The sequence below is a fragment of the Octopus bimaculoides genome, chromosome 12, assembly GCF_046866305.1.
Source record: "Octopus bimaculoides isolate indiv1 chromosome 12, ASM4686630v1, whole genome shotgun sequence".
Classification (NCBI taxonomy): Eukaryota; Metazoa; Mollusca; class Cephalopoda; order Octopoda; family Octopodidae; genus Octopus; species Octopus bimaculoides.
In genome coordinates this window covers 62463629-62480536 of record NC_142939.1, presented here as the reverse complement: position 1 = coordinate 62480536, position 16908 = coordinate 62463629, and the positions used below count along the sequence as shown (strand labels likewise).

The 16908-nt window shown below is 35.2% G+C and overlaps 2 protein-coding genes across 2 annotated transcripts; one reads left to right on the top strand and one right to left on the bottom strand.

The window, feature by feature from the left end:
- Window positions 1-2781: 2781 nt before the first annotated feature.
- Window positions 2782-6487, bottom strand: LOC149133119 (TELO2-interacting protein 2-like). The gene is given in 2 exon segments (XM_089361191.1): window positions 2782-5616; window positions 5619-6487. Coding segments are annotated over 2 exon segments (1596 nt in total). The 5' UTR covers window positions 6402-6487; the 3' UTR covers window positions 2782-4803.
- A 39-nt stretch (window positions 6488-6526) lies between these two features.
- Window positions 6527-13597, top strand: LOC106873230 (immediate early response 3-interacting protein 1). The gene is made up of 3 exons (XM_014920502.3): window positions 6527-6830; window positions 11371-11469; window positions 12135-13597. The coding sequence occupies exons 1-3, from the start codon at window positions 6740-6742 to the stop codon at window positions 12188-12190; spliced, it is 246 nt and encodes an 81-aa protein (XP_014775988.1). The 5' UTR covers window positions 6527-6739; the 3' UTR covers window positions 12191-13597.
- Window positions 13598-16908: the final 3311 nt, after the last annotated feature.

The window sequence follows — 16908 nt, the reverse complement described above, 5'->3', positions numbered from 1 at the left end:
GAAGTACCAAGAATAATAAACCCATAATAATTTGAAGTACCATATGTATATATATATATATATATATATATATATATGTGTGTGTGTGTGTGTGTATCATTTGTGAAAAACAAATCTGAAAGAAGAAGCACACTTTAAGATGTAGAGTAGTCATCATCGTCATCATCATCATCATCATCATTTAACGTCCGCTTTCCATGCTAGCATGGGTTGGACGATTTGACCAAGGACTGGCGAACCAGATGGCTACACCAGGCTCCAATCTGATTTGGCAGAGTTTCTACAGCTGGATGCCCTTCCTAACGCCAACCACTCTGAGAGTGTAACAGGTGCATATTAAAAATGGGGAAGGCTGGTTTATGGGATTACCTTAGGTCTCCCATCCATAAAGGGTTTAGCTTTATGGCGAATCATCAGAAGAAGTCATGGGCTAACAGGATTTGATGACTCACCATAAAGCTAAACCCTTTATGTCCGGGAAACCTAAGATAATCCCATAAACTGGCCTTCCCCATTTTTAATATATATATATATATACACAGACACACAGACATATACTCACACACACGTATATACAGATGGACATACATGAAAAGCTTCTTTCAGATTACCCAAGGTGCCACACAGTGGAATTGAACCCAAAATCACACAGTTGGGAAGCTACATTAAAATAGAAAAACTATATTCACAATGGAATAATTGATATGTGACTCCTATAGATATAAATAAATCTCAAGAGTTGTGCTTTATATCCTATAGCAAGTATATCCTTGAACAAAACACTTCACTATCCTTGTTTCTCTTTCTTTCTTTTCTTCTCTTTCACTTTTTCTCTCTCTGCTTGTCTCTACATGAATTACACATTCAATTAATCTCAATTTCAATTATACTAAATTAAGGATTTAACAGACATCACAGATCCTGTTTAGATGCTGTCACAGGAGACTTATGTCTTATTTTATTGGTATCCTACTGCATGACACTTGTATCAAAGTACTTCACCATGACACAACACAAAACAATCTTGTATTGTTTCAGTGTTCAAAATTGATATTCTCCTCTTCATTAATATCCTTCTGTTTGTTTATTTCTGTAAGATAAACCTAGAATTAAAGGAGCTTATAGTAAACCAAGCAAAGACGAAGGTTTAGTAAGTAGGAAATAAGACAAGACCCTGATATCCTCAGGGAAATTGCTCTGCTCAATATACAGAAAAGGAGTAAACATAAATTCCATTTGCTGCACTCTGTGTAAGCTATGGACATGCAAGAGATGTAGTGGAATCATAGGCAGGCTATCAGTTCAAATTCTGCTACGGTTGACTTTGCCTAGCATTCTTTCAGAGTTGATAAAGTAAGTACCAGTTGAGGGCAGGAGTTGAAGTGATCAACTTCGCCACTAAAATTTCTGAAACAACAATAATAATGGTTTCAAATTTTTCTGCAAGGGCAGCAATTTTGGGGGAGGGGATGAGTTGATTACATCAACCCCAGTGTTCAACTGGTACTTATTTTATCAACCCCAGAAGGATGAAAGGTAGTCGACCTAATAATAAAAATTATCATTACCATTATTATTATTATTATTATTATTATTATTAATGGCAGTAAGCTAGCAGAAATGTTAGTGCTTAGTGGTATTTTGCCTGTCGCTATGTTCTGAGTTCAAATTTCGCTGAAGTCGGCTTTGCCTTTCATCCTTTCGGGGTTGATAAATTAAGAACCAGTTGAGGACAGGATTTGATGTAATCAACTATCTCCTGCCCACTAAAATACCTAAAATAACAATTTGTACTGGGGTTAATCTAACTGACTGGCTCCCTCCCCCAAAATTTCAGGCCTTGTGCCTAGAGTAGAAATAATTATTATTATTACTACTAAAATGGTGAGCTGGCAGAATCGTTGGCATGCTGGATGGACTGCTTAGCGGTATTTTGCCCGTCACTACATTCTGAGTTCAAATTTCACCAAGGTCAACTTTGCTTTTCATCCTTTGAAATTTGAGGATTGGGATCGGTGTAATCAACCTCAAACTTTCACGCCTTGTGTCTACAGTAGAAAGGATTATTATTATATTTATTATTCTACAGGTGGTGAGGTGGTGCATAGGAAAAAATGCCATGCAGTATTTCTGCCAGATCTTTACACTCTGATTTCAAATCATGGTAAGGATATTTTTGCCTTCCATCCTGCTGGGGCTGGCAAAATAAATAGTACTTATATTGACTCTAATGACCAACCTCTCCCCTTGAAACTGCTGCTCCTAAGCCTAAACCAAAAACAGTTATTACTATTATTATCATCATCATCATTATCATTAGAGCAGCATGTTGGCAGATCCATTAGTAGCATTTCTTCTGATTTGTTACCTTCCAAGTTCAAATTCTGCCAGGATTAAGTTTGTCACTCACCTTTTTTTTTGGGGGGGGGGGGGTCGATAAAATAAATTGCCAGTCAAGTACAGGAGTTAATGTAATCTACTTGCCCCTCCTCTTAAAGTTTGCTAGCCTTGTACAAAAATTAAAATTATTGTTATTATTATTATTTTACTGGCCTTCTCGTATTGAAACTGTTACTGTATTGCAGATATTGTTGATATGGGATGTAAACATGACATTGTCTCTTAAAACAATGTTATGCAAAGATACTTGGAATGTAAACATCAGCACACCCACACGTACACTCATACGTACATGTTATACACTAAATTATAGGCAACATAAAAACATTTACAGCAGACAAAACCGAGGAGGTTTTATCCACGAAAAGTATCAGATATTAATTTTATTAAATTTTCAGAAATTTTAATTTTTATTTGATTATTTTTTTTTTTAAGGTAGGATGAAAGAGAATTAATAATTTGTTAAAATGGATTTCGATAATAAAATGTTGAGAAACGCAGTAGAGTAGAAGTGGGCAAATTAAAATGTTAGAGTTAACTCCCTTTACGGGTGTATTTACGTGAATATACATTTTCATCAATAGTATGGTTGAAGTGTTAAGAAGTCCACAGCGCATTCATGATCAGCCAGGTTCGATCCCACTGCATGACATCTTTAGCAATTTTTTTTTTATGATGGTGTCATATCAACCCAAGCCTTGTGAGTGAAATTGGGTTGATGGAAACTTTGTAGGATCCGGTAGGGTGGATTGAGTTTATTTTAAAACTTAAACGTTACCATACACTTTGTCACACTGATTCTTTCCTGAGGATTACATTATGTTACACATCTCCGGAGTCAATGTAATCTATTTGCCCTTCCTCTTAAAGCTTGCTGACTTTGTACAAAAATTAAACTGATTTGTTATTATTTTACATTATGTTATATATCTCAGCCACTTACACACACTAATTCATTTTTCAATGTGTAAACTGTCCAGTTCATAGAACAAGTAAATACTCATCGCTAGAATCAATTAATAAAGAAGCACTTTTTAGCCAGTGTTACTTTAGTGTGCAGTCTACCTGACCATTTACACTTTAAGATGAAGACCAAACCTAACCCTGAGCCCTAAACCTAAATCCTAACCCAGATCAATTTCTCATGCTAAAATGGCAGTTTAGCCTTTCTTTCTCTGAAGAATCTCAACTCAAAGTCCAGTGATTAAGAATCAAAATCTTTGGCCTTAAATTGCCTATATTAGTTTGTAATGTGTTATGTATGTTTGAATGAGTGATCAAATGTATGAGATGCAAGAAAAGCACCTAAATATCTACTAAGAATTCTTCCCAAATCTCCATATCATCTCAGTACAAGATTATGCCTGTGAATAAACCCTACTGTCAGCCAATTCCATCATGAATCTTGCTTCTACCACCTTCTTTGGCAAAGACAAGCAGTCAGATTTTTCCTTTCCTGAGATATTATAGTGAAAAGGGTTATAGCATTAAATGAAGATAGAAAACCTGTGGTCCTTTGCCTCAACAAGTATTATTTGAAGGTTGCTCAAAAGAGAAGTTGGTGATAATGAGATAACACACTTGCCACTTTTGAATACATTTTTATAAAATGCAAATGAAAAATTACAAGATTAACATGAGTATTGAGTCCTGCAGTCTAACACCTGTGTGATTAAGGTTTTTGGATGCATGGTTTTTGGGAAGAAGAATGGCCATGTGTCAGACTGTACGAGGAGAAAAAGTACTGAACAAACCTTTTATGAATGCACATACACTCACACACACACACATATATATACGTATATACATGAAAACACAAAACCTGTTGTAATCACTTTTCATTAAGTACTTGAGATACTGAGATTTCCATCTCTAACTTCTATGAATTGGTCACTAACACAAATTCATTGCATCTGTTGAAAATTAGTTATTGGTAAGTTTTCATAAGCCTCGAGGTGTTTCTTTACATTTCTGCTCTCATTTTATTTTTGGGACCTGTTGTTGCTTGAGATTTTGACATGGGCCACCATTAATCTTTCTTTTTTTTAGATTCAATTCCTCCCTTCTCTCTCTTTATCTGTCTTATGTCTGTTTCTTTTTCATGCTTGCATATATTGTTTTACAGCTGGATATCTTTTTCTTTTGATGACCCTCATGTGTTTTTGAAGTAAAGGATTTCTTATTACAGATGTTTACAAAGGCACAAAGCAAATAGATGAATTGTGAGCAGAAGAGACAACACTGCTTGTAGACTGCAACCTTCACATCTCACAAACATATATGTGTATGTATGTATATATAATCCTACACACACATGGTGGGTGATGCTCCTTCCATAAGTTTTATAAACATTTATAAACAACATTTATAAATGCAAAAACAAAAAGAATTTATAATGTTTGATCAAATACAAATATTCAAGACAGATTCCACAGCCTCTTGAAATGCAGGAATATTCAATTTTCCGCTGACAGCATGCAAAAGATTCTCCACTCGTTCTTTATTCAGCATTCTTAAAATACCTAAAATCTCTACAACTTCACTGATTACTTTCTCTTTCACATCATTAGGAATTACATAAACGTCCTCAACAGCCACATCATAGACAAGCCTGAGTAGTATTTTTACCAATTTATCATTATGGTGTTGTATTCTTGGCCATGAAACTTTAATGAAACTTTTGAGACTAGCAAGTACATTTAACCGAGCAACTTCGTGTGGCCCATCATAAATTTCTAAATAAGATTCTACAAGTTGCAGGAATTGTTTCGTGTGTCGAACAACAGTCATTCCCATAAGGTGAATGAATTTAGGAATATAACTAGTATACACACGCCGAAATGATAGCTGGTTTTCTATTTGTGCGTTGTACAGGACTGAGGTAAATATTTCATCATAACGGTTATAGCTTATATTTTCTAGTTTGGAAGGAGGTTTTTCTAGAATCGAAAGAATAGAGAGCAGAGAAGACAATGTAGTTTCCAATACACTTTCTTCCTGAGTGAACAGCTGATGCTTTAAAGCATCAAAGATGACAGCATCTCTGTTGTACCATCGTAGTTCTTCTTTGCTTACATTATCAATGATGTAATTCAAGTATTTTATACCAGTCAGTTTATGTTCACTTATAAAGTCATCAACAAACAAAAGCACTGGAGTCAAAACATGGTCTAAATAAAAACTGAGATGTGGGTGTTTTACGGGTGTTTTACGTTCCCCAAACACCAACAGAAAGCAGCTTTTGCAAAGGGATTTTTATTCCAGTTTTCCTTACGCAGGCGAGATTGGTTTAAATTTAATATTTTGCGGAAAATTGACTTCGAGTGCCATGAATCTTCGGGGTTTGTAAAGCCATGTTCATTGGCTAAAAGGAGAAGTTCCTGAGAATTTCGACAAGAGTAGAATTTTGCAAAGGCATTGATAATATTGTTCGCTGCAACAACAGTAGTTTCGCTCGTCCACGGACCAGGTTCGGCGTGAGAAGCTGCTAAACTGCACAACAAAGCAACTAAGTCAAGAGATTCGTTTCTACAGAAAATCCGTTTGGAAGCGTTTTGATTTTGAAGAAGAAGAGTGAATGATTTAAACACCAAATTTGCTCTCGTAACGGCATTAGGGAAATCATCTGCAGTGTATTCGTAAATCTCGCGGTCTCTAAATTCTTCAACATACGCATGCATAACAATCTTTTGTAGGAATTTCACATCGTTGTCTTCAGAAAATGTATTTTTTGTGGAACTTGCTGGCATTTCTTCTTGGTGATTACATTCAAAAAATATTTCGGGACATAACTGAATAAATACAACAAAGAGGTTTAACTTACACAATGGGCGGCAAGTGCATGACTTAAGCTCGTTTGAAATTTGATGAATTACATCGGTAAATGAATGTGATTGTTGTATATGATCAACTATACTTTGTAGGTTACAGCTACTGTCTATATTAGACACACTTGAACGTACGATATCTTCCCATAAATCTGAAATCAATTTATCAGTCATATTGAATGTTATTACAATTATTTCATAAACATAGGTAAGTAATCAAGAAGATGTTTATCATGTTGTTGTTCTTTAAGACGGTGTCGATACAAAAAGAGCTATCCTTTCAAAATATTCTGCATCATAAACAATTATTTGAACAATACTGCAAATCATTACTGTTTCATTATTACTATTCCTCACGATTTCTATGTAACTAATTTAATGGTTTTGAATTAAATTTATATCTCATGGAATTTATCAAAATATAACTTATATTTATATAAAATTGGGTGGAATATTTTTAATCAGAAAACTATATCATATTTGCCATAGTGTTTTCCACTTCCGTTGCCAACATGGCTTTTACTTTATATTCTCTTTTAGAAGCCACGTTACTTTGTCTTAATGCGATCTGTATCCTCCATGAGGAAAGATTTCTTTCCAAAAGTAAGTTTTATATGATATCTCTCTATCTTAACCGATTTTAATTTAGCCCATAAATTTATTGTTTATTGTCTCTCATTTATCTCTGAGGAATGTGCGAGCAAGTATCTAGTTTGTTTGGCCCTTGGACGAAATAAGGAAGAAGAAAAGAGATGCTGTGTTGTTTATGTATTCCTCAACGTTATCAACAGCGTAAATAGATTTAACCAGTAATCGAAACCATATCTTGGAACCACTCTCGGAAAGCTTAATGCATCAATAACGTTTACACGTAAATATCTATATGCTTTTCCAGGGTGAATTCCATTAAACTATAAAAATATTTGATGTCGATATATTTTTGACTTGTCTGTCGAAATGTTTCACATTCATTTAGACCAGTACCTGTAAAAATTATCAACTTGGATATGTATGTACATGAAGAGAATTGAATTTATAATAATTGCTTACATACGTACATTTGTATAGTTTAAAAGGTGGCATAGCAGTGTATGCCTTTTTCCGATAGCATTAGCAATAATCTCAACTTTTATGTAGTGCTAGAAAGTTATTAGATTTATACATTTGCAGACACACAAACACGTGAAATTCTAAATTCCCTTATATAAAATAGTCATGTTGTGACGTGGTATATATATATATATATATATATATATATATATATGTATGTATGTATGTATGTATGTGTGTGTGTATTGGCTGACAAGAAACTAAAACCACAGCTTCGGTATTTAAAAACAATTTCTTCTTCCTGAGCCTTCTGATCAACGAACGATACCCGATAATTTTCTCGATTGAAGTATGCAAAAACGCTTTCCTGTTGCTTTCCTCTGTGTGTGTGTGCGTGCTCCAGGCACCATCTTGTCGGCATGACACAGACAAGTTTTTCACACCTGTCTGTGCACACAACCAAAACAGATACTACCAATATCTTGTCCAGAACTCTAACTATTCCGCCAATTCCGACGATTTTATCAACCCTGGATGAAAGAAAGTTATCATTGGCAGGATTCTATTTCTGAATGTAAAGAACCTGAACAAAATTCCTGTTGCTGCTCATATTTTTTATCTAAATTGTTTCTTCAAATTCACATATACAAAGCTTTTGCCTCTTATTGAAGCAAAATGGTCCCCATCTAAAGCTGACCGCTTTAGAAACAGCTTGTTGTCCTTATTCTCAGCTAATTTGGTTGTTTGCTCATTTAAATTTACACAAGTCTATCAATTATCAGTTTTGAATGGATGCATGCTGAACTAAAGATTAATGTCAGTGCCAACACAAGCCATCTCATTGTGCTACCCTAGTGTACTCTAATTGGTTAACAGTAATTAGAAAACATCATGGTAGTCAGGTACAGGGTATAAAACTGGCGTAGCAGAGCAACCCTTGCATTTTCTGTGCACTCCCAGCTCCTACCCAGTCTTATACAGCAGACCCAAAAGCACTGCTCACATTAAAGTGTTGCCTGGGGCTGACTGACCCCTTGCCCCACTCCCAACTACACTGCTGATATGTAAACAACAACTTCTGGCCTTAGGTGCGACATTGATTGTCAAAATGCATGTAGTAAGACACTTTATCTTTTCTAGAGGCTAGTAGGAGGAAGGTGTCTTTAAATTGGAAACCAGAATTGAATGTTGGCAACAGAGTAAACTCTGCTGAAAGTAGCTAAGAATCAACTGATGGTATTAAACTAGGCAACAAAATGTGCAAAGAGCTGGAATAGACACTGCAAAAAATTTCATCTGATGGTCTCACAACTCTGTCAATCTATCATTTTTGACTGATATTTTATAACTGCAAGAAGTTGAAAAGCTAAGTTGATCTCAAGGGGAATTAGAACTCAAGATGCAGAGGTTTGGAACAAATGCAAGACTATGCTTTATACTTGGTACTTTGCCATTTTGCTTTTGGTATTGAAAGCCAAGTAGGAGTGGAATATTATCATATCTAGAGACAAACACATTTAATATTTTCATCTATGGCATGACCGTGTGGTTAAGAGGTTTGCTTGGTGACCACAAGATTTCAGGTTCAGTCTCACTGCATGGCACCTTGGTAAAGTGTCTCCTATTATAGCTTCAAACCAAAGTTATGTTGTGTGCATATGTATTTATATATATAATGAAAGAAAGGGCATCTTTCTTTCATTATATATATTGAATTAGAATAGATGTTCATCAAAATGTTGTATGAACAGTAAATAAGAAATAAATATTATGATTTGTAAAATAGTTTCATTTTTTAAGAATTTTAAGCATTCAAAGTATGAGTTCATTGTACTGGGACAAACTTATGAAATGCGTTGTGGAATGAAAAATGTATGTACTATCATCGTAAAATTTGAACTGCTACAAATACGTAGTGGAAAAAAAAAATTATCTACTCTCATGGAGAAAGTGTAACTGTATGTATATGCATTTGGACTGGCTCTTGTGCGGGTGGCACATAAAATACACCATCTGAGCGTGGCCGTTGCCAGTACTGCCTGACTGGCCTTCATAGGATTTTCGAGCGAGATCATTGCCAGTGCCCCTGGACTGGCTCTTGTGCAGGTGGCACATAAAATACACCATTTTGAGCGTGGCCGTTGCCAGTACTGCCTGACTGGCCTTCGTGCGGGTGACACGTAAAAGCACCCACTACACTCTCTGAGTGGTTAGCGTTAAGAAGGGCATCCAGCTGTAGAAACTCTGCCAAATCAGATTGGAGGCTGGTGTTGCCATCCGGTTTCACCAGTCCTCAGCCAAATCGTCCAACTCATGCTAGCATGGAAAGCGGACGTTAAACGATGATGATATATATTGTATATATATATATATATATATATATATATATATATATATATATATAATCTACATATTATTATATATATATACATATATATATATATTATATCATCATCATCGTTTAACGTCCGCTTTCCATGCTAGCATGGGTTGGACGATTTGGCTGAGGACTGGTGAACCAGGTGGTTACACCAGGCTCCAATCTGATTTGGCAGAGTTTCTACAGCTGGATGCCTTTCCTAACGCCAACCACTCCGAGAGTGTAGTGGGTGCTTTTACGTGCCACCGGCACGAAGGCCAGTCAGACGGTACTGGCAACGGCCACGCTCAAAATGGTGTCTTTTACGTGCCACCTGCACGGGTGCCAGTTCAGCGGCACTGGCAACGATATATATATAATCTATCTCTATATATATAGTTAATAAAAAAAAGCATATATCAGAAAGAAGCACACTCTAAAAAATAGAGTAGTAATTATTACAACAAAATTTTCTGGAGACTCGGAGAGGCCTAACGACAAACGGAGAGATTAAATTATATACTAATGGAAGTGGCTGTTGCAAGATCTGCATCGCGATCAGAACCAAAAGTCTTAAGGACTATATAAGAAACCTGGCGCATTAAACAGACGTAAAGAAGTGTTTTCTAAATGTACCCACTTCAAGCGTTACTTACGTTTGCACGTTAGGCCTCTCCGAGTCTATAAAAGTTATTTTCCTTCTTCTGATTAAGGGGGAATAACCCGTTCTCATTAACGTTTTTTCGGATTCCTCTTGTTCTGAGCGTTTCCTCACGTCTGCGACGAAGATACTTTAAAATGTTGTATTTATATAGAGTCTGACAAGCTGTCCACAAGTCTTTGGCTTTGTGGGTGCGAAACCTTGGATAACTCTATTTAAAATTTTGTTGTAATATATATGTATATATTTATTTAGATATATATATATACCCTTATAGGGCTTTATTTTGCTGGAAATTAATACATTTGTATTGAAATATATTTCATTTATAACTTCTTCACTGTTCTCAGTTCTGTTAACGGCTGGAAGTTCGGGCGAGTATACTTGGCATTGATGTGGCAACATTTGAAATAATGTCTAGGTCAATGCAGCTGATGAAGACTGATCAGATTTACGTTGTGAAACGTATTTGAAGAGTCTGAAACCGGTCCTGCATTATCCTTAATCTGGGTTGTCCATTTTCGAATGTTCTTCCTACAGGTAAGACAAATTTTTCATGTGTGTTGCACACACGCATTTTTGCCAGTATACACGCAGTGAAGCTATACAATAGCGTCGTAATTATATCGATTGCTATTTTCCAGTTAATATTGGTGCCTTGTTGTACCACTCTTCTGAATTTATATATATATATATATATATCACCAAATTAGATTCTATGTATAGAATCGCTTAACTCTTTACTGTCTATGCCAGTCTCCTTTGCCTTACATCTCACTGTTAATAACATAAGAGAGTATTCAAATTGAACAAGAGTTAAATGAAACTTGAAATTATATCATTAGATGCTGAGCTGTAAAGCTATACATGGTAAGGAGTAAAGGGAGATAACTAGATATCACGATATTTTGTCTGATTTCTTAGTCATTACATGTTTTTCATTTCTAACATCATTGGCAGAAGAAGGTGTAGTTGATTGATTTTACCACAGTTCTTTACTGATATCGTATTTTATCAAGGCTGTCTCACATAAGATATTGATAACATTTTGTCTTGGCTGTTTCGTCTTTCAGTTGGTTGGGGTACAGCAGAACAAAGAGGTTTCGGTGAACAACCAGGCATAAAAGCGCAACTAATTAACCTTGTGAGAGCAATACGAACAGTGATGAAAAGTAAGTGTTACTTTCAGTTTTTCTTCTCCATTATTATTTTTATTATAACTATTTATAATTATAATGTTGATGAATGAAAGAAATTCTTGGAATTAAAATTACTCTCGTTATTTTTAATTCTTTAAAATCTGGTACTTACTCTACCTCTAAGTTACAGGGAAATAAACAAACCAAAACTGGTTATCAAATGGTGATGATGGACAAACAAAAAGACACACAAGTATACAAACTCTCATGCACACATACACACACACACACACACAGACACACACACACACACACACACACGTGCACATTAGGGTTTCCACACAGTATCCGTCTAACAAATGCACTCATAAGTCATTGTTTGGTCCAGGTCTATAGTTGAACACACTTGCCTCAGATACTGTGCAATGGGACTGAACCCAAAACCATACTGTTGCTAAGTGAGCTTCTTAACCAACCACCACCACGATCATAGAGCCATGCCTGCTAAAAATGCATTTGGCTGTTTTATTTATTTATTTTTTTCCCTCTCCAAATTTGAAATTAAAGCATTTTGAAAGGAAATATTGAAATTAAAATTACTTTTAAACTGTTTTCTGTTACAGAACAGATTTTTTTTCTCAAAAATTTATTTTTCAGTTTATCATCAATGGTTTTATATTCTTACTTTTCTTTTTCAGTTCCACTGATTGGCTTAAATATACTCACAATCGTTGTTAAGTTACTATTCGGTTAAGGACTCTTTAACCTGTGGCAAGTTCATTCAGCTTTATCATGCAGAAGGAAACAAACACTACAGCTTCTTCAAAGACCATTGCATTCAACAACAGCTGCATCAGTAACGGTAAAGCAATGACGAACTATCTACTAACTTCTCGTTGACATCCTATATAAAAGAAAAATTTCTTCAGTCGTAGAAGTGATACATATATAACTATATATATATATATATATACACACACACTTATATATATGTATATTTTCCACTGCATGGTGCTTCAATGTTTTACTGTTTCTGTTAACAATAATAATGTGTAAGGGCCATTTTATTGTGTTGCAATAAGATTATTAGTGTATATTAATTTTGTTTTAATTCTGTGTTTTTTACAAAAATGCATTGCATTATTTTCATTTCCAAAGAACACATAAAGAAAAATACCAAACAATAATGTTATTTTTTTTTTTAAATTCTTAATTTTTTTTTTTTTTTGTACTCTCTCTCCAGAAACTTTCATAAAATATATTCTTATGGCTTATCCACTAACAACGAAATTATTTGTTATTTTCAGCAATATTTACTGATAAAATTATTATTTTGGATTTGAATTTTTATATATTTTCCAAAATATTTACTTATTAACTAGTTTGTTATCTCTGCATCCCTGCATGCATACATATAATGGCTTCACTTTTAAGTTAAGTTAAAACTATTTGTCTTCAAACTTCCTGAAATGACCTCCTTCTGTTGCGCTCTGGTCTCTTTCTGCCACAGCTTCTGCTCTTCTAAACTTGAAGCAATACCAACTATGTGTGCTCACCTCTCTCTGTCCTTCTTATATCTATCATTGATTTAATCATCAAACCCTTTACTAAATAGACAGTGGCTAATTCATGCCCCAGGTCTCTCTGAAACATTCTTCTTGCAATGGTCTCCCTTCCAACTAGTTTAATGAAATTGAACATCACCAAACTCAAGGACCCTAAAGGTGTCTTAAAAAGGTTAGGGGCACAGCACTACATGCTTCCTCCAGACACCATATAAACAGACTAAAGGCATTAAATTCTTTGAATAATTTAGTCTCTTTTGGGTGGTAAGTTTACTAAATACATACAAACATGTATCTATGTACATATAGTCACACACAGACACATAAATATTTACATACACACATTTATACACACACACGTATATTTATATATAAATAGTGAGTTCAAATCTTACAACAGCTATAGTGTTCTCTCCAGGGTGGCAGACAGCTCTCTGCCTTGGTTTATTTTCCTACTTCAGAGATAAGTTGTTAGTGGTAGAAAAAAACAACAACATTCAGCCATAAAAACAATTTGTCTAAAAACTAAAAGGTAAAACATGATGTTTCCAAGGTAAAAATAATGGATGTAAAATAAATCTGTTTATATTAAATAAGACTCTTATAATTCATTGATTTTCTAATTATTGCATTTTTTTTTTTTCTTGGAGTTTCTTTTATTTTGCTTTTTTGCAATTCTCAATCTTTTGTCAAGGTCTTTTGTTGATCATATCAACCCTAAGAAATATGTCCTTAACTCTGCTACTTATCTCAATAATATACATGTTCACTCAGCTGGTAAAATGACTGCGAATACATTACTTATAATATATAAGCAAATACACTGTTCTTATATACTAAAGGTGACACATCTTGTCTAGGAATGTTTTTGGCAGTGAGAACATGTCATTGACAAGGCTTAATGAGGCCAAAGTGCTTCTGCTGTTGGCATGATTTTTACCTCCCTCCAATACATAGTGAGTTTTTTAAACACAGCACTCCACACGAGATGTTATTTCTGGACAAATGATGCTGCTGTAAATTGCCTATCGCTGATTACTTACATAGAGTATGATACATAAATGGCTATGTTTATTTAATACTGCTTCCTATATTATGAAATACTGAGGTTTTTTTGGGACATCAATGCAATAACAAGCATAGGGATAGACAGACAGACAGATGGAAGCAGATACAGGCTGGTGACAAGAAAGGCTCCTGGTTCTAGAAAAATCTGCATCTATGAATTATTCAACCCACGTGAGCTTGGAAAAACGGACATTAAACGAAGGTGATGACTTTAGTAGAAATATGGCATCAAAAGGCTTAAAATTGACCTTAATTCTTATTGAAACCAAGCAAGACCTTGTAGAGTTAGTTTTATCATTTGACATCCTATTTTCTATGGATGGCTGGTCACCCATGGTTCTCAACCAGCGTGGAGAATGTTCTGTTTTAAAACAAAAATGTGTTTTATTTAATCTTGCTTTAAGGTAATAAATATTTTTCTTTTTGTTCAAGTACCAAGAAATTTGGTAAAAGTTGCATCAGAAGTCAATATGAGGGTTTCTCTGATGGTAACTACCACAGTATAGTTTGTTCTAACAGAACATCCATGTTTAAGTGGAGATAAATATTACCTCTTGATATTAATGCCATCTCGGTTGCTGATTTTTTTAATTTAAGCTATATGCTGGCAGGATTGTTTGCACACTGGACAAAATGCTTAGTGGCATATCATCCATCTTTGTTTTGAATTCAAATTCTATGAGGTCAACTTTGACTTACATCTTTCGGTGGGGGCAAATATAAAAAGATAAAAAATATTAATAGCAAAATGATGAGTTTGTTTTTCCAATAACACTTGTCTTTGGTCAGGAAGTATTACTTCCTATTTGTTTCCGTCGAGAAATCAAAGGAAATGACTACTAATTCCCTTCAAATTTTGCTTTTGTGACTTGGTCAGTGCAATAAGTAGCAGCTGAGCACTGGGGCTCAAATGTAATCCACAAGCTCTCTACCCCAAAATTTCAGGCCTTATTCTTAAAGTAGAAAGGACAATTATTGGAATGTATATGCTATATTTCCTGATATAGCAACAAAAGTGTAGCTTCCAAAGTTACATTGGCAAGTAAAATGATTTTTTCCTCATCTTTAGCACATTGCATTTTCTTTAGACTTATTCCCCCTCCCCTGTTACTGCAGGGGAGAAAACTCAGTGACCCGATGCCCTTACAGTGTACTACAGGCTAATAACAGGCAGTCATGGCCGTGTGGTTACTGTTAGCTTTGTAACCAGATGGTTTCAAGCTCTATCTCACTGCATAACACTGAGAAAGCATCTTCTACAATGGCTTTTGACCAAATAATGCCTTGTGAGTAGAATTAGAAGGTGGACACATTGTATGCGTTGGCCTATTCTCTGTCTTTGCAAAAACTGATAAGATCCCTTTGTAGCTTGTACTTTTGAAAGGAAGTGGAATATAAAAATCCTTTAACTTGGAAAATAAGTGACAGGAAGAGCATCTGGCTGTAGAAATGCCTCGCTAAGCATTCATTCAACCCAAGCTTGCATAGAAAAACAGACCTAGAACAAAATGCCCTATAAGGATTCTTTGCGATTTCTCAATGTGCTGGAAATAGCAACCAAATCTCACCTTATCCGTTAAAAGTGTGCATGTTTGATGGGTGAATGGTCAACATCAGCTTGCAGGTTGTGGCCGCAAAGCTTTTGATTAGTGTCCGCTGGATCAGAGTGGACTTGGTGCTAAACTTAAAATACTTAGTATTTAAGACCCTCTTTTTTCATTACTCCAAGACAAGACTTCTATATTTCTTCCTCATCACTAGTCCTGGTTTTGGGCTTTAGTTCCTATTCATTTGGTCAGTTTAAAACTATTTTATTTTGTTATTTTTACTCTGTGGGTCATACTGGGGAACTGCTTTCAAGGGTTTTGGTTAATTCTATTTAGCTTTTCACACACCCTGCTCCTTACATCATTTAGAACAGTACTTAAGACTAAATATTTCCCCTTTGGTATAGACGGTACATAACTCAGACTAAATATTGATTTCAAGTTTTGACAAGGCCAGCAATTAATGGGAGGGTGTATGTCGATTACATCATCTCCCAGTGTTCAACTGGTCCTTATTTGATTGATCCCAGAAAGATGAAAGGCATAATCAACATCAGAATTTGAACTCAAAATAAAGACAGATGAAATGCCACTAACCATGTCAACAATTGTTAACTTGGCACCTTACTCATACTAAAATTTGAAAATATTTAGCCTAAGGCCAGTAAGGGGGAGGAGGGATAAGTAGATTACATCAACATATGTTCAACTGGTGCTCTGACCCTGAAAGAGCGAAAAGGAAAATTTGGCCTCAATGGAATTTGAATTTCTAGTGTAAAGATATACAAATTGTCACTAAACATTTTACCCAGCCTAATATTCAGCCAGCTTGCTGCTTTACACAGGGCTAAATACTTCAAGGTATTTTTGTTCATGCTCTGATTCACCAACCATTTCTACTTCTAGAGTTTCTGTCCACTTTGTTTCATTCGCAAGGCTTTGGTCTATCCAAAGTCAATGTTGCAATAGCATGCCGAGGCTTCTTAGCATGTACAATCTTTGTACGCAAATGGTTCATTAATAGTTTGCCTCCAGTCTCTCAGGCTGGTCATTGTATTGTAGACTGGGGAAATTATTGTATCTCTTGGAAACAAGTGAAGGTTTAGTGAGAGGAAGAGAGAGGTCTAGCTGAAGAAAGTATGCCCCATTGAATTATCAATCATGGAAAAAGACATCAATAAAGCCAAGACACATTCAACTTAGCAATTGCCTGCTTGTGAATTGTAATCTGTAGAGATTTGTACAATCAGATTTAACTAAAAAACGCCAAAATTGGAAAATAAAATCATTTT